Source organism: Thamnophis sirtalis, unplaced genomic scaffold, assembly GCF_051295495.1.
Source record: "Thamnophis sirtalis isolate CommonGarterSnake01/CBP01778 unplaced genomic scaffold, rThaSir2_p1.2 scaffold_11, whole genome shotgun sequence".
NCBI classification, from domain to species: domain Eukaryota; kingdom Metazoa; phylum Chordata; class Lepidosauria; order Squamata; family Natricidae; genus Thamnophis; species Thamnophis sirtalis.
Window position 1 is genome coordinate 16,466,986 of NW_028261391.1, and position 18,155 is coordinate 16,485,140.

General features: G+C 41.8%; 1 protein-coding gene across 6 annotated transcripts in view; it reads left to right on the forward strand.

Moving 5' to 3' along the window:
* The window catches only part of TNIK (TRAF2 and NCK interacting kinase), a 348,933-nt gene that overhangs the window by 318,074 nt on the left and 12,704 nt on the right, over positions 1–18,155 (forward strand). For 5 of the 6 annotated variants that reach the window (XM_087725246.1, XM_087725247.1, XM_087725251.1 and 2 more), the window contains 4 exons: positions 7,702–7,866; positions 13,190–13,304; positions 14,171–14,341; positions 17,039–17,182. In XM_087725246.1, coding sequence (XP_087581372.1) covers positions 7,702–7,866; positions 13,190–13,304; positions 14,171–14,341; positions 17,039–17,182 — 595 coding nt within the window. The remainder of the gene's footprint in view (positions 1–7,701; positions 7,867–13,189; positions 13,305–14,170; positions 14,342–17,038; positions 17,183–18,155) is intronic. The other variant, XM_087725250.1, reaches the window with a different exon arrangement.

The window sequence follows — 18,155 nt, forward strand, 5'->3', positions numbered from 1 at the left end:
TAGAAGCAAGTATGGGGTGTTCACAGCTAATTTTATTTCTGGTACAGTGACAGCATTGTCAGTTCTTGTCATATTCTATTGTCTTAGAGATGAAAACACATGAAGAGCGGTTACAGCAACTGGGTAGGGAAAGTCTAGTGAAGAGAAGGACCAGGAGAGATATGATAGCAGTGTTCCAGTATTTGAGGGGCTGCCATAAAGAGGAAGGGGTCAAACTATTTTCCAAGGCATACAAAGGCCAGACAAGGAATAATGGATGGAAACTGACCAAGGAGAGATTCAACCTAGAAATAAAGGAGAAATTTTCTGACAATCAACCACTGGAACAGCTTGCCTTCTCAAGTTGTGGGAGCTTCATCACTGGAGGTTTTCAAGAAGAGATTGGACTGCCATTTGTCAGAAATGATGTAGGGTCTTCTGCTTGGCCAGTGGGTTGGACTAGATGACCTACAAGGTCCCTTCCAGTTCTATTAATCTGTTATATCTGTCTTTTCATTGCGGGGACAGGAGCTAGAATGATCACAGGGTATTTCTCTGTACAGAGTACATGTCCATGCAATTGTCAAGCTATCACTGGCACTTTTTCTACTTCGGAAATCCCTCAAAGTGGTTATAACAGGCACATCTTCCAGGGCTCACAAATTATGTTTAAACATCTATTTTCACCTTGTGAGCTGGAAATGCACAGGTAGACATGGAATAGAGCATCTATAATGGGAAGGAGAAAATATAGGTGCAAAATTGCCACCTAAATAGTAGTTTTAGACATCTTAGATAGATTTTCAATCTAGATTCTCTGATTGTGTCAATATAATCATATTCCAAGCCTTAAATGGTCATTCCCAGATGCAGTTTAGTAATAGAACTAGAACTAGCTTTGCTGGCTGAGGAATGCTGGGAATTGAAGTCCACAAGTCTTAAAGTTGCCAAGGTTGGAGACCCCTATCCTAGAAAATGTAAGTTCTAGTATTTTCCTCCTCTGGATCTCATTGGCAGCACCTCATGTTTTAAGGTCTGCTGATAAAAGACCTGCTATTAAACACTCTCTATGAAAGTCTTCTACTTTACACATCCTTTTTCCTCTTTAAAATATGATTCTTGTGCAAACTAGACATAAGATACTGACATAATCCAGATGATAGTGGAGAAAGTCTCCCAACCTTTTGACATAAATGTGAGCTGTACCAAAATAGTACAGTAGGAAGGGCAATGTAGTGAGCTGGCTTCTTTTCTTTCTTTTCTTCTTCTTTCTTTCTTTCTTTCTTTCTTTCTTTCTTTCTTTCTTTCTTTCTTTCTTTCTGCCTTTCCTTCTTTTTTTCATTTTTCTTTCCTTTATTCTGTCTTTCTCTTTCTTTCCTCCATTCCCTCCCTCATTTTCTTTCATTCTTTCCTTCATTTTCTTTCTTTATTGATTTTCTTTTCTTTGTTTTCTTTCTTTCTTCCCTCTTTCCTTCTTTCTTTCCTTTTCTTTCCTTCATCCTTTTTTCCTTCCTTTCTATCTTCCTTCATTTTCTTTCATTCTTTCCTTTATTTTCTTTCTTTATTGATTTTCTTTTCTTTGTTTTCTTTCTTCCTTCCCTCTTTCCTTCTTTCTTTCCTTTTCTTTCCTTCATCCTTTTTTTCCTTCCTTCCTATCTTCCTTCATTTTCTTTCATCCTTTCCTTCCTTCATTCTCTTTATTGATTTTCTTTTCTTCATTTTCTTTCTTTCTTTTGTTCCCTTCATTCTCTTTCTTTCCTTCCTTCCTATCTTCCGTTGTTTTCTTTCATTATTTCCTTCATTTTCTTTCTTCCATGGTTTTCTTTTCTTCATTTTCTTTCTTTCTTTTTCTTTCTTTGCCTTTGGCAAAAAAATCATGTGCGAAATTGCATTTGTGTTTTCTCTGTGTAGTCCCCCCCCCTTTTTTTTTTGCAAAAGCGTATGAAAGTGACCTTAAACTTGATGAGATTTGAGGACCATGCTGTGATGAGTGCCTCAGATTTCTATTTCTCTCTCTTTCTGTCCTCCCCTAAATAAATCGTTGCCCTCTGATTAAATTGAGAGTTTTAAGAATTGTGGCAGATGCCGTTTATGCAGCCTGGGGTAATCTCTTTCAGGTACATTACCCTGCTCCAGAGTCTTTCCTTAATAAGTGACACATTAGGCACAAACAGCAGGTTGCTGCAGCTGTAACACACGGCTGACAATTTCTGCCAGACTTGTAATTCAGCTAAAATAGCATCAACTGGCTTTCTTTCTTTCTCTTTTTCACCCCCCCCCCTTTTTTTTTTCATTGCCAGCAGAGACTAGAAGGAAGAACAGTTGTTGTTTTTCTTTTGCTAGATTAGATTGCATTTCTCCAGCCGCAGATGGAAGATGGGGGAAGGGAAGAGATGCTGAAATGGAAGCACTTAAGCTTCATTGAATCTAATACTCAAGGAAGCTTGTGTGCTCTATGGCAGGGGTCTCCAACCTTGGTAACTTTAAGACTTGTGTGGACTTCAACTCCCAGAGTTCCTCAGTCTTAAAAGTTGCCAAGGTTGGAGACCCCTGCTCTATGGGACCAATAGAAATTTACTAATCTGTGCAGGGGAAACTACTTGTGCACCTCGACTTAGAGTAGCCTACCTATTCAGGGGCTGCACAAAGAAGAGGGAGTCAAGCTATTCCCCAAAGCACCTGAGTGTAAGACAAGAAGCAATGGGTGGATACTAATCAAGGAGAGAAGCAACTTAGAACTGAGGAGAAATTTCCTGACAGTTAGAACAATTAATCAATGGAACAATTTGCCTCCAGAAGTTGTGAATGCCTCAACACTGGAAGTTTTTTAAAGAAGAAATTGGATAATCGTTTGTCTGATATGGTGTAGGGCAGTGGTTCCCAAACTTGGCAACTTTAAGACTTGTGGACTCCAACTCCCAGAATTCTCCCAGCCAGAATTCTGGGAGTTGAAGTCCACAAGTCTTAAAGTTGCCAAGTTTGGGAACCACTGGTGTAGGGTTTCCTGCCTAAGCAGGGCAGGTTGACTAGAAGACTTCCAAGGTCCCTTCCATCTCTGATATTCTATTTTATTCTAGCCACTGTGAAAAAGAAATAGCTTGGAAAAATGTCCAGGGGTTTTGGTGAATTCCAGATTACGTAGCCCAGAGGGCTGGAGTTACCAACACTTTCTGTTGTTGGTGGCCATGCGAAAAACTGGTAACTGTTTTTGTTTGATTTTCAAGTAAGTATTAGTGCAGAGATACACATTGTGATGCTCCAGAGCTGGACACAACTTCTGAACAGCTGGATACAACTTCTGAACAGCCAGGTTGCACACAAATGCAAGGCTTTCCAAAAGTGTTGCCATCTGGAATAAAGACACGGAAAGAAGATGTTATTAAATCAATGGGAAGCAATCCCAACTAATGTAGGTCAGGTGTGCTTTTATTTAGGAACTGATTTGATGAGGTTGAAATGCAGTGAAAATAAATATCCTTTTGTGTTTGTGTGTGTGTGTCCAGACCCACCTTCTTTTTTTTAACATGGCCCTGACTGACTGGATAAAAGAAAGCCAAGACTATTACAAGCCAAAACCATGGGGTTCAAATAAAATACCATTTTGCAATTTTTTTCTTAATTTTGTAATTACTATACCAGATAACTATCCTATGCCAGGATCTAAATCCAGATTTCTGGTTTGGATGCAGTGATCCTGCCAGAATAGAGCATATTTTTCTCAAACAACCTATCAGCTATCCTTATCCCGCACAAGTTTCGTTCTCTTTGCATGCCAATCTTGGTAACTGCATCAAAATTAATTTGTACCATTTCTCTGTTACACCCAGACAGCAAACAATGGTTTTGTCAATGTACTTTAAAGCCTGGTTTCATATAGTGCATCGGAGACCCAAGGCTGATCCCTAGTTTCTCTGTTAAGACATAGTCTGACCTGTTTTAGGTATAAGCACAGATCCCTGGATGTCAGGAGAGGAGATCCAAGGCCAGTTCTATACAGCTCATTCAATAGGCAGTGAGTGGAATTCATGCAAACTCGGCTTCTGAAATGTGTTAAGCTGTAATATTTATCTCCAAACCAATTTACTGAGAACATGTAAGAAAGGATATTATCACTCATTTACTCAAGGGATCCTGGCATGGTTCAAACTGCAAAAGGGACATAAAATTCCAGGCAACTTTCCAGCTCAGATCTGAATGGGTATGGTACTACCCTGTTTTCCCCAAAATAAGACCCAACCAGAAAATAAACCCTAGCATGATTTTTTTTTCAGGGTGCTAGTAATATAAGCCCTATCACAGAAATAAGCCCCAGTTAAGATTGTCAGCCAGATGGGTGCATTTAATACTGTATTTCCCTGAAAATAAGACCTAACCATAAAATAAGCTCTAACGCATATTTTGGAGCAGGGGTGAAATGCTCTGAAGTCTGCTACTGGTTCGCTTGCACACGCATGTGCACCAAACGTTTTAAAAACTTTTTCAGCGATGTTTTTACTACCCGTTCTGCCAAACTGGTAGTTAAAAATTGCTTTAAAAAAAAAAAGTAGTGACGATCAGCTGTGTGACAATCAGCTGTGCCACGCAATTGTTGGAACTTTTTTTTTTTACTTCTTAAAGTATTTTTAACTACCAGTTCAGGAGAACTAGTAGTAAAATAATGCTTTAAAAAGGTTTTTTAAAAGTTCCGATGATCAGGTGTGGGACAATTAGCTGTGCCGCACGATGGTTGGAACTTTTACTATCAGTACAGGCGAACCGGCCCGAACCGGTAGCATTTCACCCCTGTTTTGGAGCAAAAAATAATATAAGACCAGGTCTTATTTTTGGGAAAACACGGTAACTTAGAGCTCCCCACCTGCTTCTGAAGAACTAGAAGGAACCAGAGAAAAGTTATCAGATGGCAGGTGTTAGCTTTGCCCTTTTTTTGACTTAATATTTTTTTGACATTGGATTTATGCCACACACAAAGCCAGGAGTGGTAACATCTGTGTGGGGTCATGTGTTGCACGATTTTTGGGGGCTCCAAGGACTGGATTCGTATCATCACCAGACTCTACAAGGAAAACATTTTGGCCCATTTTTAGGGAGGAAATGTGGTTGTGACCAACCCCCTTATGTCCCTGGAGGAGATTGAATCATTGATAGATGATCCCCATGTTGACATGCAGAAGGGGGGAAATGTAGTTATTTAGTGAGAATAGAGAGGTTCGTTTACTTCTAAAGATCAATTAAAGTAGCTTTTCCAGTTGGGGGCCCCTTCTGAGATTGCCTTAAATTCTCATACAGGTAATCCTCGACGTACGACCACAATTGAGCCCCAAATTTCTGTTGTCAAGTGAGACATTTGTTAAGTGAGTTTTGCCCCATTTTACAACCTTTCTTGTCTCAGTTGTGAATCACTGCATTCCTTAAGTTAGTAACACGGTGTTCTGTCCCAAGCCTCTACAATATGTACGGACGCAGATTTTGCTGTCGGCCACAACTAAGGAGGGAGAAAAGCAACCCCTTGGCTGGGAGCCCAGAAAGCTATCTCTGTGAATCAAGGCTTGAACTCACGAAATTCTCCCAATCTTTCTCTACAGCAGGATCAGTAAATTGTTGTTTCCTGCAAAATTCCTCTCCTGTCACCCCACCTATAACCTCTCCGGGAGGGACCAATCAGTAGCCACCTGTTCCTAGTTCCTTCTGTGACTCTTTTTCCAAAGCTGCTCCCTCCTCCTTGCAGCCCTACGTATGTCAGGGACAGCCTCCCTCTGTTCTTCCTCACTGCTCCCTGACTCAGATGCAACCTGGTGGCCAACAGGCCTCTCTAGTCCCTGCTTTGACTCCAAACAACCCCCCACAGAGTCTTCCTCAGCCTCCAGGGCAGTCCCATAGTGTTCATCGCTGCTAGATTCCATCAACAGCTCAGCCGGCCGCTGTTGGGCCATTGATTTTGCTTGTCAGGTGGTCGCAAAAGATGATCACACGATCCCAGGACACTGTGACCATCATAAATATGAATCAATTGCCAGGTGTCTCAATTTTGATCACGTGACCATGGGGATGCTGCAATGATCGTCAGTGTGAAAAATGGTCATAAGTCACTTCTTTCAGTCCTGTTGTAACTTTGAACAGTCACTAAATGCACTGTTGTAAGTCGAGGATTACCTGTCCTAATCTGGTCATCATAGGCCAGGTAGGCTGAAGTATCATGGAGTTGAACACTAATTCCTCTGAATGATAACTACCATATTTTTCAGAGTATAAGATGCACCTTTCCCCCCCGCCCAAGGGGGGTGAAAATCTGGGTGCGTCTTATAGATTGAATACAGCATTTTTGGCCTTTCAAAACCCACCTGCTTCACAAAAATGGACGTGCAGAGGGTTTGGAAGGCCTGCAAAATGCCCCTGGAGGCTGGGGAGGGCAAAAATGAGTGAAAAACGGGCTGATTTTTGCTCGTTTTGTTCCCCCCCCCCCAGCCCCCAAGAACACTCTACAAGCCTTCTAAAGACTATGCATGCCCTTGTTTTGGCAAAAAATGGGCCCGTTTTTGTGATTTTTGATCATTTCCCTCCCCTCCCCCAGCCCAGCCCCCAGGAGCACTTTGCAGCCCTCTCAAACTCTCTATATGCCCCGCTTTTCACAAAAAATGAAGCATGCAGAGGGTTTGGGGGGTTTGCAGAGTGCAAAACCTTTTTTTTAAATTTACCTCTTCAAAATCTTGGTGCGTCTTATACTCCGAAAAATGTGGTAGTTGGAGAAAGCTTCTGTAAAGAAAATTTTAATATTACCAGTCTGAAAATGCAGCAGATATTGGACATTAATATATTTCCCATGGGAGAGTCAATCTAGGCTGTTCAGCATTGTCAAAATTTAACATCGCCACCCAAAGGTAAAGAATGAGACCAAATAATTATGTCAAGCACCTTTTAATATGCCTTCTTATAAAGTCAACACATTCTATTGCAGGATTCTGTTAATGTAAGATACTGTATAGAAGTTGGCAAGCAGATTGCGATGAAACTACATTCAGTTCCACATTTTTTTCCCCATTTTTCCCACCAGTTTATTTCTAAAATTATCTCTGGCCCAATAAAGAAGCCCAGTGAATTTGCAGTGAGGGCAAGTATCACACTAGGCTGCACTTGCAATAACCGCGCTGTCGGGACACAGCTCTCGTGGTGCGAGAATCCCGAGATCCTGATAGGACACTTAATCAAGCTGTTGTGTTTGTGCCAAGCATTTCTTTGAAAGCTCTATATCCCACAGTCAGCACTCTACTCTGGTTGTCAGCTGCCATGCAACCTGTAGGCATTTCCAGATTGACAGCTTCCAAACACTGCTTTAAACATGAAAACTATGTTGACTCCACTGTCCTTATAATTATCTCTTCTGCATCCTGTCACCTACCCAATAGCCTTTCCCATTGGTATAAATTCCCAGCATTTCTAGATTCACGGTCTTTAAAAAAGAAGATCCTAATCACCTTTCTTCTGGTGTAGAAGCATGCTGCTACAACTCTCTGGGCTGTGAATTCATTTCGTGTTGCATGCCCTCCTGATGTCACCTCTGTCGACAGTTGCCTCTTGCTGCATGTTGTACGTCAAAAAGCTGGGGTCGTGTTTCCGTGCTTGCCTTAAGAGTGTGGGTTGATATGGCAACCTTGGGTTGTGGGGTTTTTTTATGTGTTACTGCAATTCCTCCTCCTCTTCTTTTCCATATGACTTGTGTCTCTGCAGACTTCTGGTGACCACAAGCGCTCAGGCCACCCAGCCAGCAATGGTTTTGCTGGCCATGTCAACCTTCCCGATCTAGTGCAACAAAGCCACTCACCTGCGGGCACACCGACTGAGGGCTTGGGGAGAGTCTCCACCCATGGGCAAGAGATGGAGCCAGTGGCTGAAGTAGGTAGCAGAGGCCCTTTGGGTTTTAGACACTTGTCTGTTTCCCTTTGTTTCGCTTTGTAGCATTCTGTTTTATAGAGGCACTCTTGAGGGGGGGGGAGCTTTCCAGATTTTTTCCTTAATTGCATTCTGTATTAAGATGATAAGCAGAAACTTGACAGTACTTCCTCTCTTGTTACAAAGGGATGAGAAAGAAGCCAGAATGCTCCAAGATACAAACATTCCACATGTTGGTAGCTATAACACCCCCCCATGAAACAGGAAGTACCATATTTTTCGGAGTATAAGACACACCTTTCCACACACACACAGCCAAAAAATAGGGTGAAAATCTGGATGCGTCTTATACACTGAATGCAGCACTTTTGGCCTCCCGAAACCCCACCCGCTTTGCAAAAATGCATGTGCAGAGGGTTTGGGAGGCCTGAAAAATGCTCTTGGGGGCTGGGGAGGGCAAAAAGGAGCGAAAAAGTTATTCAATGTAATGTCTCTCTTACTACAGATAAACCTCAGCCTTCGACCCATTTGGAATAGAGTTTCCCTTGCTAAACAACTTAGTTGTGATGTAAATTGCACCCAATTTTATTAACTTTTTTTTTTTTTTTGCCACGGTGGTTAAGCGAATCGTGTGCTCATTAAGCAAATTGTGGCTCTTCCCATTGACTGCTGGTCAGAAGCCACAAACCACGTGACTCCGGAACACAGCAACCTAAATTTTGATCACACAACCCCTCGGTTTGCTGTGACAATCATAAGTAACTATTTTCAGTGCCGTTGTAACTTAAAACTGTTGCTAAATTAAAAGTTGTAAGTCAAGGCCGAGGTGGAGTCCAGTACTGCAGGCTACATCAGCTGACTGCTAGCTGCAGTTCAGCAGTTCAAATCTCACCAGCTCAAGATTGACTCAGCCTTCCATCCTTCAGAGGTGGGTAAAATGAGGACCCATTTGGGGGCAATATAACTGACTATGCTTAGAGAGGATTGTAAAGCACTGTGGAGTGCAGTGGTGGGTTTCAAAAATTGTTCGAACCTACTCTGTGGGTGTGGTCTCCTTTGTGGGAGTGGCTTGCCGCCCATGTGACCGGATGGGAGTGGCTTGCCGCCCATGTGACCGGATATGAAGATGCCGACGACACTTGTCAGAATCACCTTAAATTACCTCACACACAGCACTGGCTTGCATAGGAATATGATGTAAACTCGGTTTTTTAAAAGGCATCTTTGGTTTGCATTAAAACAACTTCAACACACGCAATGTTCTGATTGCACCACAAACGCAGTAGCCATCCTTACCTTTCACAGAGGCACTGAGTTTTATAAATATGAGCATGATAGTGTAGAATAATCATATCCAAGGACCAGTGGTGGGTTTCAAAAATTCTTGGAACCTCTTCTGTAGGTGTGGCCTGCTTTCCGGGTCCACTAGTGGAACCTCTTCTAACCGGTTCGGTAGATTTGACGAACGGGTCCTACCGAATAGGTGCGAACTGGTAGGAACCCACCTCTGGTGGAGTGTTATATAAGTCTTAAGTGCTATTGCTATTGCTAAGGACTACCTGTACGGCTTTTATTCTGGATTGCAGGCAGGATGCTGGATGGCAGTGGTTTTTGAAAGTATATTCTAGGAAAAGGAATCTAATAGCCCCAGTGAAAAGTATTCCCCTCCCTGCCACCTATTATTATGCTTCCTATTATTATGACTCCTAATAGAGGTTATAAATATAGCAGGCCCTGGATAAACAACTCACAGGAGGGGAAAAAAAACCCTCAAGAGCTTAGCCCCTGCATAAGCTTTGCAGCTATCAAAAGGAATGTAGCAGTGAGATTGTAGGGAGACTGCAAAAGGAATAGAAAGGAGGATAAGCAAACAGCCAAGAGACAGCCAGGGAGTCCATTTAGAGCTAATCTCATAAATGGCAGTTTAGCTCAGATACAAAAAAAAAAAATCAATCTTGGGAAGAAGGGATTTCGGATCATTCAAAGAGGCTCCGCCTTAGTGCCTTCCCTTATGTCGATGTGGGTTGGAAATTCCTTTGGCAGTTTCCCCAAGACTATCATTAAAGTTACTTTACCGTATTCTGTGCAGTTCTTGCTTGCCTAAGATCCATGTCTCGATCATTTCCTTCACAAGGAAATCTTTTATCTTTGATTTTGGAGGCAAGCAGGGCTGTTTCACAGTGTTTCCAAACACTATGAATTTTTTTACCTTGATTTCCTGTTTATGAACACGCGCACACAAATGCCCCCTCCCAAAAAACAAATACATGTATTCCTCAAATTACCACTGTAATTGGGACTGGAAAATTTATCATTAAGTGGCATGGTTATTAAGTGAGGCATCATAATGGATTAGTAACTGGCTGACCATCCGCACTCAACGTGTAGTCCTCAATGGAGCTGCATCTACATGGAGGGAAGTATGCAGTGGAGTACCCCAAGGCTCTGTTTTGGGCCCAGTACTCCTCAACTTCTTCATCAATGATTTGGATGAGGGGATAAATGCGGAGCTCATCAAATTTGCAGATGACACCAAGCTGGCAGGAATAGCCAACACTCCAGAAGATAGGCTTAAGATACAGAAGGATCTTAAAAAAACTTGAATATTGGGCACTATCTAATAAAATGAAAGAAGAGCAACAAAGATGATTAGGGGACTGGAGGCTAAAACATATGAAGAACGGTTGCAGGAACTGGGTATGTCTAGTTTAATGAAAAGAAGGACTAGGGGAGACATGATAGCAGTGTTCCAATATCTCAGGGGTTGCCACAAAGAAGAGGGAGTCAAACTATTTTCCAAAGCACCTGAGGGTAGAACAAGAAGCAATGGGTGGAAACTAATCAAGGAGAGAAGCAACTTAGAACTAAGTAGAAATTTCCTGACAGTTAGAACAATTAATCAGTGGAATAACTAACCTCCAGAAGTTGTGAGTGCCTCAACATTGGAAGTCTTTCAGAAAATGTTAGATAGTCATTTATCTGAAACGGTATAGGGTTTCCTGCCTAGGCAGGGGGTTGGACTAGACGACCTCCAAGGTCCCTTCCAACTCTGCTATTGTATTATTGTATTGTTATTGTATTGTTATTGTATTGTTATTGTATTATTAGCGGGAATGGTATTCCTATCAGTTTGCAAATGTGAACACGAGTGTGCCACCTCCATCCATGCGCACAGCCTTCTATGCATGCATCACTTATGGTGAAAAAGGGGCTTAAATGGGATGCTGTAGAGCCAGGATGGATGGGCAGAGCCACCTGCGATTTTCCACTACCAGTTCGGGCGAACCAGTCCGAACCGGTAGAATAATACCTCTGATCATAAGACCGCACTCAATTTTATTTCCTTTTTCGCCACAGTCGTTAAATGAGACATTACATTGCGACCTTCTTTGCTGGCTTCCCTATTGATGTGGCTTGATCATAAGTCATTTTTTTCAGCGCTATCATAGCTTCAAACCTTCATTAAACGAATGGTTGTAATTCAAGGACAACCTCTATCCCCCTTCTTCTTAAGTAGTCTCCTATTCATACATTGGTTTTAGGCCACTGAACATTGGAAAACAAAGAAATTAAACGCGGCGCAATTCCTATCCTTGTGGGAGTCACTTAGGACGATGCACTTGTTTTCTGGGACTTGGGGAAGGAAGAGTATTAGGTGATGTGCTAATTAGGAAAAAGTTAAAAAGTTATTATGGGCACTGATAAAGAGGGAGATTACTGTGCCATGCATTTTCGAGAAAATTTACAGCTGCTGATCTGCATACTGTATTTTTTGGAGTATAAGAGGCACTTCCCCCCCTTAAAAAGGTTGCGTCTTATACACTGAATGTAGCCCCGCCCACCTGCCATCTCCCACCCTTTGACCTCTGCTTCCCAGCAATTTGCCTTCTTATAGCGAACAGCCTATTTCAGCTTCAGCACAGCCTGATTAGCGCAAGCATCTGTTTGTCATTGGATTGGCCTTCTGACCATCAGCTGTTTCAGGCTGCAGCGATTGCCATTGCCTATTGCTGCCTCTGCACGCTTCATTTTTGCCCTCTGCAGGACTCATTTTCCGCCTATTCCGATCCCCACTGCTTGGAATAGGTGGAAAATGGGGCGCACAGAGGCCAAAAACGGGTTGCGCAGAGGCGGAAAATGGGGTGAAGAGGCCAAAAATGGGGCACGCGAAGGCAGCAATAGGCTATGGCAATCCCTGCAGCCTGAAACAGCTTCAGGAGGCCTAGCAATCAGTTGTTTATGCTAATCAGGCTGAGCTGAAACTAAAACAGGCTGTTTGGTGCAAGGAGGCAAATTGCTGGGAGGCAGAGGCAGATTTTTTTTTCTTGTTTTCCTCCCCAAAAGCTAGGTGCGTCTTATACTTTGGAGTGTCTTATACTCCGAAAAATATGGTAATTACTCTAAACATTGCACTTTTATCACCATGTCACCTGTAGGTGCAATTTGAAGGTATGTTTCATAACTTTCAAACCCTCTGGTGTTGATTACTGCTTTTCCATAAAAAAGTAGGGATCAACTGAATCGTCAATGCTAGCTGGAGGTATATGGGTTATATAAACTATGCTAGCTTAACATAATGCCAGCTTGGTGTAGTAATTAAGGCACTAGGCTAGAAACCAGAAGACTGTGAGTTCCAGCCCTGCCATAGACATGAAGCCAACGGGGTTTGACCTTTGACCAGTCCCCCTTTCTCAGTCCTACGAAGAAGGCGATGGCCAGCCACTTCTGCTAAAACCTTGACAACAAAACTTCAAGGTCTTGTCCAGGCGATTGCCAGGCATCAACACCAACTCAAAGATACACAGATACACAGAAACTCACAATGCTTGACCGGCTCCTCATCTGGTTTTGCAAAATTGTACCTGCCTTGGGTTTTGAATGAAGCTCTTCCAGGTTCCACATACAACAGTTCACACACCTGAGTGTAGCCATCTCGGCTTTTTCATTGCCCGGTGAATGCAACTGAATATATCGGATGGTTCTGCTGGAAAGGAGGGTTAATTATTTTGCCTCTCCAAAGAGACAGTCACAGTGATGCTTATTTGATAATGAAGCATTGGTGTGTGTGTGGGGGGGGGGGGGGAGGAATGATAGCTGTCTCTGCTTATATGAGCCACAAAGGGTCATTTAGGCATGTAAGCACCACTAGATGCTGCAGAAGTGAATTATCTATACCATTAAAGTAGTCCTTAAATGAAAATACCAACAAGCAAACCTGGATCTGCACAGCTGGGCATAGAAGTCATTGTAACACAAGGGTGCCATGGGTGAGATTAGGGCGATGATGACAGCCTTATGAATCATTTCTGTGTTCTTCCCTTTATAGTACGGCATGGGGAGCAGTACAAAAGCTTCTTTCGCCCCATTTGTGGACACCAGGGTATATCAGACCTCTCCGACTGATGAAGACGAAGATGATGATGAAGAATCCTCTGCTACAGGTAAATTTATTCAGCATATGGCATGAAATACATGGAGGAGTGATGCGGTAGTCTAGAGGTAGAGCGCTCGCCTCACAATCAGAAGGCTTTGAGTTCGATCCTAGGTAGGGGCAAATATTTCTCTTGTCTCTGGGCACGGTGAGGTTATATCTGCTGAATGTAACTCCGCATTGGCAACACGAAAGGCATCCGGCCAGTAAACACTCAGCTCCATTCAATTGCCCAGACTCTACCCTGCAGGGGATTAAGGAGTCATTTAAAAAAAAAAGCAATGATGGTATGAAATATATGGATAGCAGAAGGAAGGATATAAGGAAGGAACACATAGAGTAACAGAGTCAGACAGGTCCTTGGAGATCATCTAGTCTCACATGATTGCTGATAAATGGCTATTCAATTCCTTTTTAAAGGCCTCCAGTAATGAGACAGCTACAGCTTCCAAATGCAATTTGTTCCACTGGTTAGCTATTCTCACTGTTAGGAATTTTCTCCTTAGTTCTAGGTTGCTTCTCTCCTTGGTTACTTTCCACCCATTGTTTCTTGCCCCCTCCCCTCTGGTGCTTTGGTAAATAAATTGGGCCTAGTGGTAGACCTTCAGATATTGGAAGACTGGTATTATGTCACCTCTGGGGGCGCATTTGGTTAGTGTTGGTCTTTGGTTTGTAGCATACCAGCTTTCCAATTTTTTGGTTAAAGATAATTTATTAAAATGTAGATAATTAGGACAATAAGTCATCCAGGTGCCATATTGAAGGCTATGCAACCCTAGACTCGTTCCATTACAGAATCGTGCAATTAAAATCTGATGAAATCTCTCAGTTGCATATTTAACAACGCTGCTACTGTGTTTTTTCCCCCCTTTTCAGCATTATTTACCAGTGAGCTGCTGAGGCAAGAACAGGCCAAACTTAATGAAGCAAGAAAAATTTCTGTAGTAAATGTGAATCCCACCAACATTCGTCCTCATAGTGATACCCCAGAGATCCGAAAGTACAAGAAACGCTTCAATTCAGAAATCCTGTGTGCTGCTTTATGGGGTATACATTTCATTATTCATGTAAATAGTAGAAATGAAGTCTGTGTGATTAAAAGAGGGGGGAGAAGGAAAAAATACTTCTGTTCAGAAGATAATAGAATTTAGTCCAGTGTTTTTATTGCAGTTCTGACTGGATATGTGGAAATGAACATGCAAATGTTAATCCGTTAAGTAGGCCATGACCATCTGTGTCCATCAAGGCTGTTGTTATGGTTTTACTGGTATTGAAGTTGGAATATTTGCAGACCACATATTTCATGTAATTTACATTAAAGTAGAATTCCTAAAATTGGCAATAATTATAATTCCTTGGCTTTGAGTAGAAAGTAGTTCAATACAGAGGTTTGTTCAAAATCCTAGCCTCTTTCTACGGCAATGATTGTATAAATATATGCTCCCATAGAGATTTTAATGTGGAAATAATAGCCATCAGGTTCAGAAGAAAATGTTAGAAAGAAAAGAGGATGAGGGAACGTTGGTTCTCTCTGAGCTTGGTTGTTTTCTTGCAGACGTTTCACTACTCACACTGCACTGAGAATGTTATCTAGTTTGAGTAATGAAATGTCTGCAAGAAAAAAGAACCCAGCTCAGACAGCACCATGGACCCCTCATTTCAACCCTGAGCTATAAATAATCTCTATCAGAAGAGAGGATGGCACCTTGAAGTAGTCAATTCAGTATGAGAGTATGCAGTTAGATGTAAGAAGAATTCAGACATTCTCTTCCTGAAGCAGCTGAGTTTCTTTGGTTACCCAGGTTTCATGAATATGGTTTCTAAACCAGCCTCTTGCTTAGCCTGCTAACAAATTAGTCTGGCTCCCAGTCACTGAAGAACCCCATCTAGGGTAAGACATGTACACAATGTCAGCATTCCAAATATCATGCAGAATTAAATCAGAGTCCAAGGCAGAGCTATCCTTAAAGTTCCAATTTAATAAGACAGACATGTTGGCATCGTACTGTGGAATCCCAATTCTGGAAGTTACATCGGATTCCAACCCAGTTGAAAGTTCATGATCTTGTCCCCACACCCACAAATCCATCACATGGTCCAATCTTCTTCTTCCACGCTGGCATCTCCACCCAGCTGCTTCCGGTCAGGTGCAGAGGTGCGGAGACAAAAGATGACCTTGGGCTTCTAGAAAAGAATGACAACAACACATTCCACAATTCTACTCCTTTCTATTCCCCCCTCCCAACTACTTCACTAATGAAACAGCATAATGAAATAAAAGAGAGTGTGGCAGGCCAAAGATCCTAAAAGGGGTATAACTGCAGGCCTGACACATATGCTGTAGCAACTTAGTTCAGTCAGCTCTTTGTATCCTCAAAAGGATGTCTGCATTTTTTTTTCTGACATAGTTTGTATATAACAGGAGAACCTAAGAACCTCCATCCTACACATGCCCTGCCACACATATATACCTTTACCACACAGTTCACATGACAGTGCTTTTGATTGACTTCTTTTGCTTATAATTTGCTTCCTTCTCAACTACATAATGGGTAGCATCTCATACATTTCATCCTCCATGATTTTTATGGGAAAATCAGGAATCACTTCTTTCAACAACATCATTAGAACTCAAATCCTTCTGTGCTTTTCAAATAAATCCCAGGTCCATTCAGGAAGTGCATCTGGCAGGTGAAAATGTTAGATTTCAAGCGTAGAAAAATCCACCAATGATGAATAAAATTATGAATAAAATTAAAGTAATTACTAGAGGGGCTGAGCCTGTGGCCCTACATCTTGATTGTTTTAGCCATTGAATGATGATGTCAGTGGCATCAAAACTGAGTTAAAGGCACAAATAGAATCAATTCAAGGGATGCGGTGGCTCAGTGGCTAAGACACTGAGCTTGTCGATCAGAAAGGTCAGCAGTTCGAATCCCTAGTGCCACGTAACGGAGAGAGCTCCCATTACTTGTCCCAGCTTCTGCCAACCTAGCAGTTTGAAAGCGGGTAAAAATGCAAGTAGAAAAATAGGAACCATCTTTGGTGGGAAGGTAAGTGTTCTGTGCACCTTCTGTGTTTACTCATGCTGGCCACATGACCACAGAGACGTCTTTAGACAACACTGGCTCTTCGGCTTTGAAACAGAGATGAGCTCTGCCCCCTAGAGTCAGGAATGACTAGCACGTATGTGCAAGGGGGACCTTTACCTTTATACAATCAATGAATCACTTAGAAAGGATTCATAACTCAGGGAAGAGAAGCTACATGTCTTGTCCTTCAGATATTCTTATATGACTTTCTTTCATTCTTGATCATAGACTAAATTGACTGAAATCAAGGAGGACTGGAGGACCAAAGCTTTCCTAAATTCTCTCCCTAAGCAAGTATATAGCCAATAGTGATACCCTTGGTTCAAATGAATAAGTTGCCCCTGCTTAAAATGGAAACAGATATTTCTGATTATACTATTTTTTAATACCATTCATATAAAACTCAGGATTGCAAACACAGTCTTAAAGAGACACTCTTCCCCCATTTTTTTCTCATGGGACAATGAGCTGTTCCATTTAAGGTCATGCATTTTATAAAAAACAATAAAAATATTTCCTAAATATTACTTTCATCCTTATTAAAACAAATTGATTCGCTAATGAACTGCAGTGTTGCAGCTGTGCTTTGATCCCCTTATTTTGTCATTCTTGACCCCAATTTTTGTTTCATCCCCTTCTTTCCCTTACATAGGTGTAAACTTGCTTGTGGGAACCGAGAATGGGCTTATGCTGTTGGATCGGAGCGGACAAGGAAAAGTGTATAATCTGATCAATAGAAGACGGTTCCAACAAATGGATGTGTTAGAAGGCCTCAATGTCCTAGTAACTATCTCAGGTATAATCACAAGACCACATCATGCTTCCATTGTGCTCCTGATGTCTCCCATGCTTGTAATTCCATCTGTAGTGAAACCCAAGGTATATTTTGTAGGTCATCTTCAGTTGGAGGACCTCACCATACCTTCCCCAGAAATCCCTGGATCCGAAGCATGTTGATGTATTTAATAACTGAAGAGCATCAGTCCGGCTGTGTCTATAGTAAAAAAACCAGCAGTGACAATTTTTAATAAATGGTGATAAAATATTTTAGAATTCAGGAAGACTAGCACAAGCATAATGTTCCAAAAAGATTTGCCCTCTTGGGTGAGATAGATAGAGAATAGAAAATAAATACAGAATGAAATAAGAAGCACCCCTCGTGTTGCATATGTTAAAACAAATATAGTTAATATCCCCCAAATTAACTTACATGAACGGAATAATGAAACAGGAAAAAGCAAACAAATTACCATATTTTTCAGAGTATAAGACACACCTTTTTCCCTCAAAAAAGAGAGTGAAAATCTGGGCGCATCTTATACACTGAATACAGCATTTTTGGCCTCGCGAAACCCCGTCACATTTGCAAAAATGGTCGTGCATAGCTTTAGGAGGCTTCCAGAGTGCTCTTGGGGGCTGGGGAGGACAGAAATGAGCGAAAAAAGGGCTGTTTTTTGCTTGTTTTTGCCCCCCCCCCCAGGCCCCCAGGAGCACTCTATAAGCTTCCTAAAGGCTATGCATCCCCCTTTTTTTTGACACAAAACGGGCCCATTTTCACAAACAGCCGTTTTGGGGAGGTCTGCAGAGTGCAAAAACTTTTTTTTAATTTGCCCCTTCAAATTTTTTATGCGTCTTATACTCCGGTGCATCCTATACTCCGAAAAATACGGTAAACATATTGTCTAAGTAGGTGGGATCTATCTATCTATCTATCTATCTATCTATCTATCTATCTATCTATCTATCTATCTATCTATCTATCTATCTAT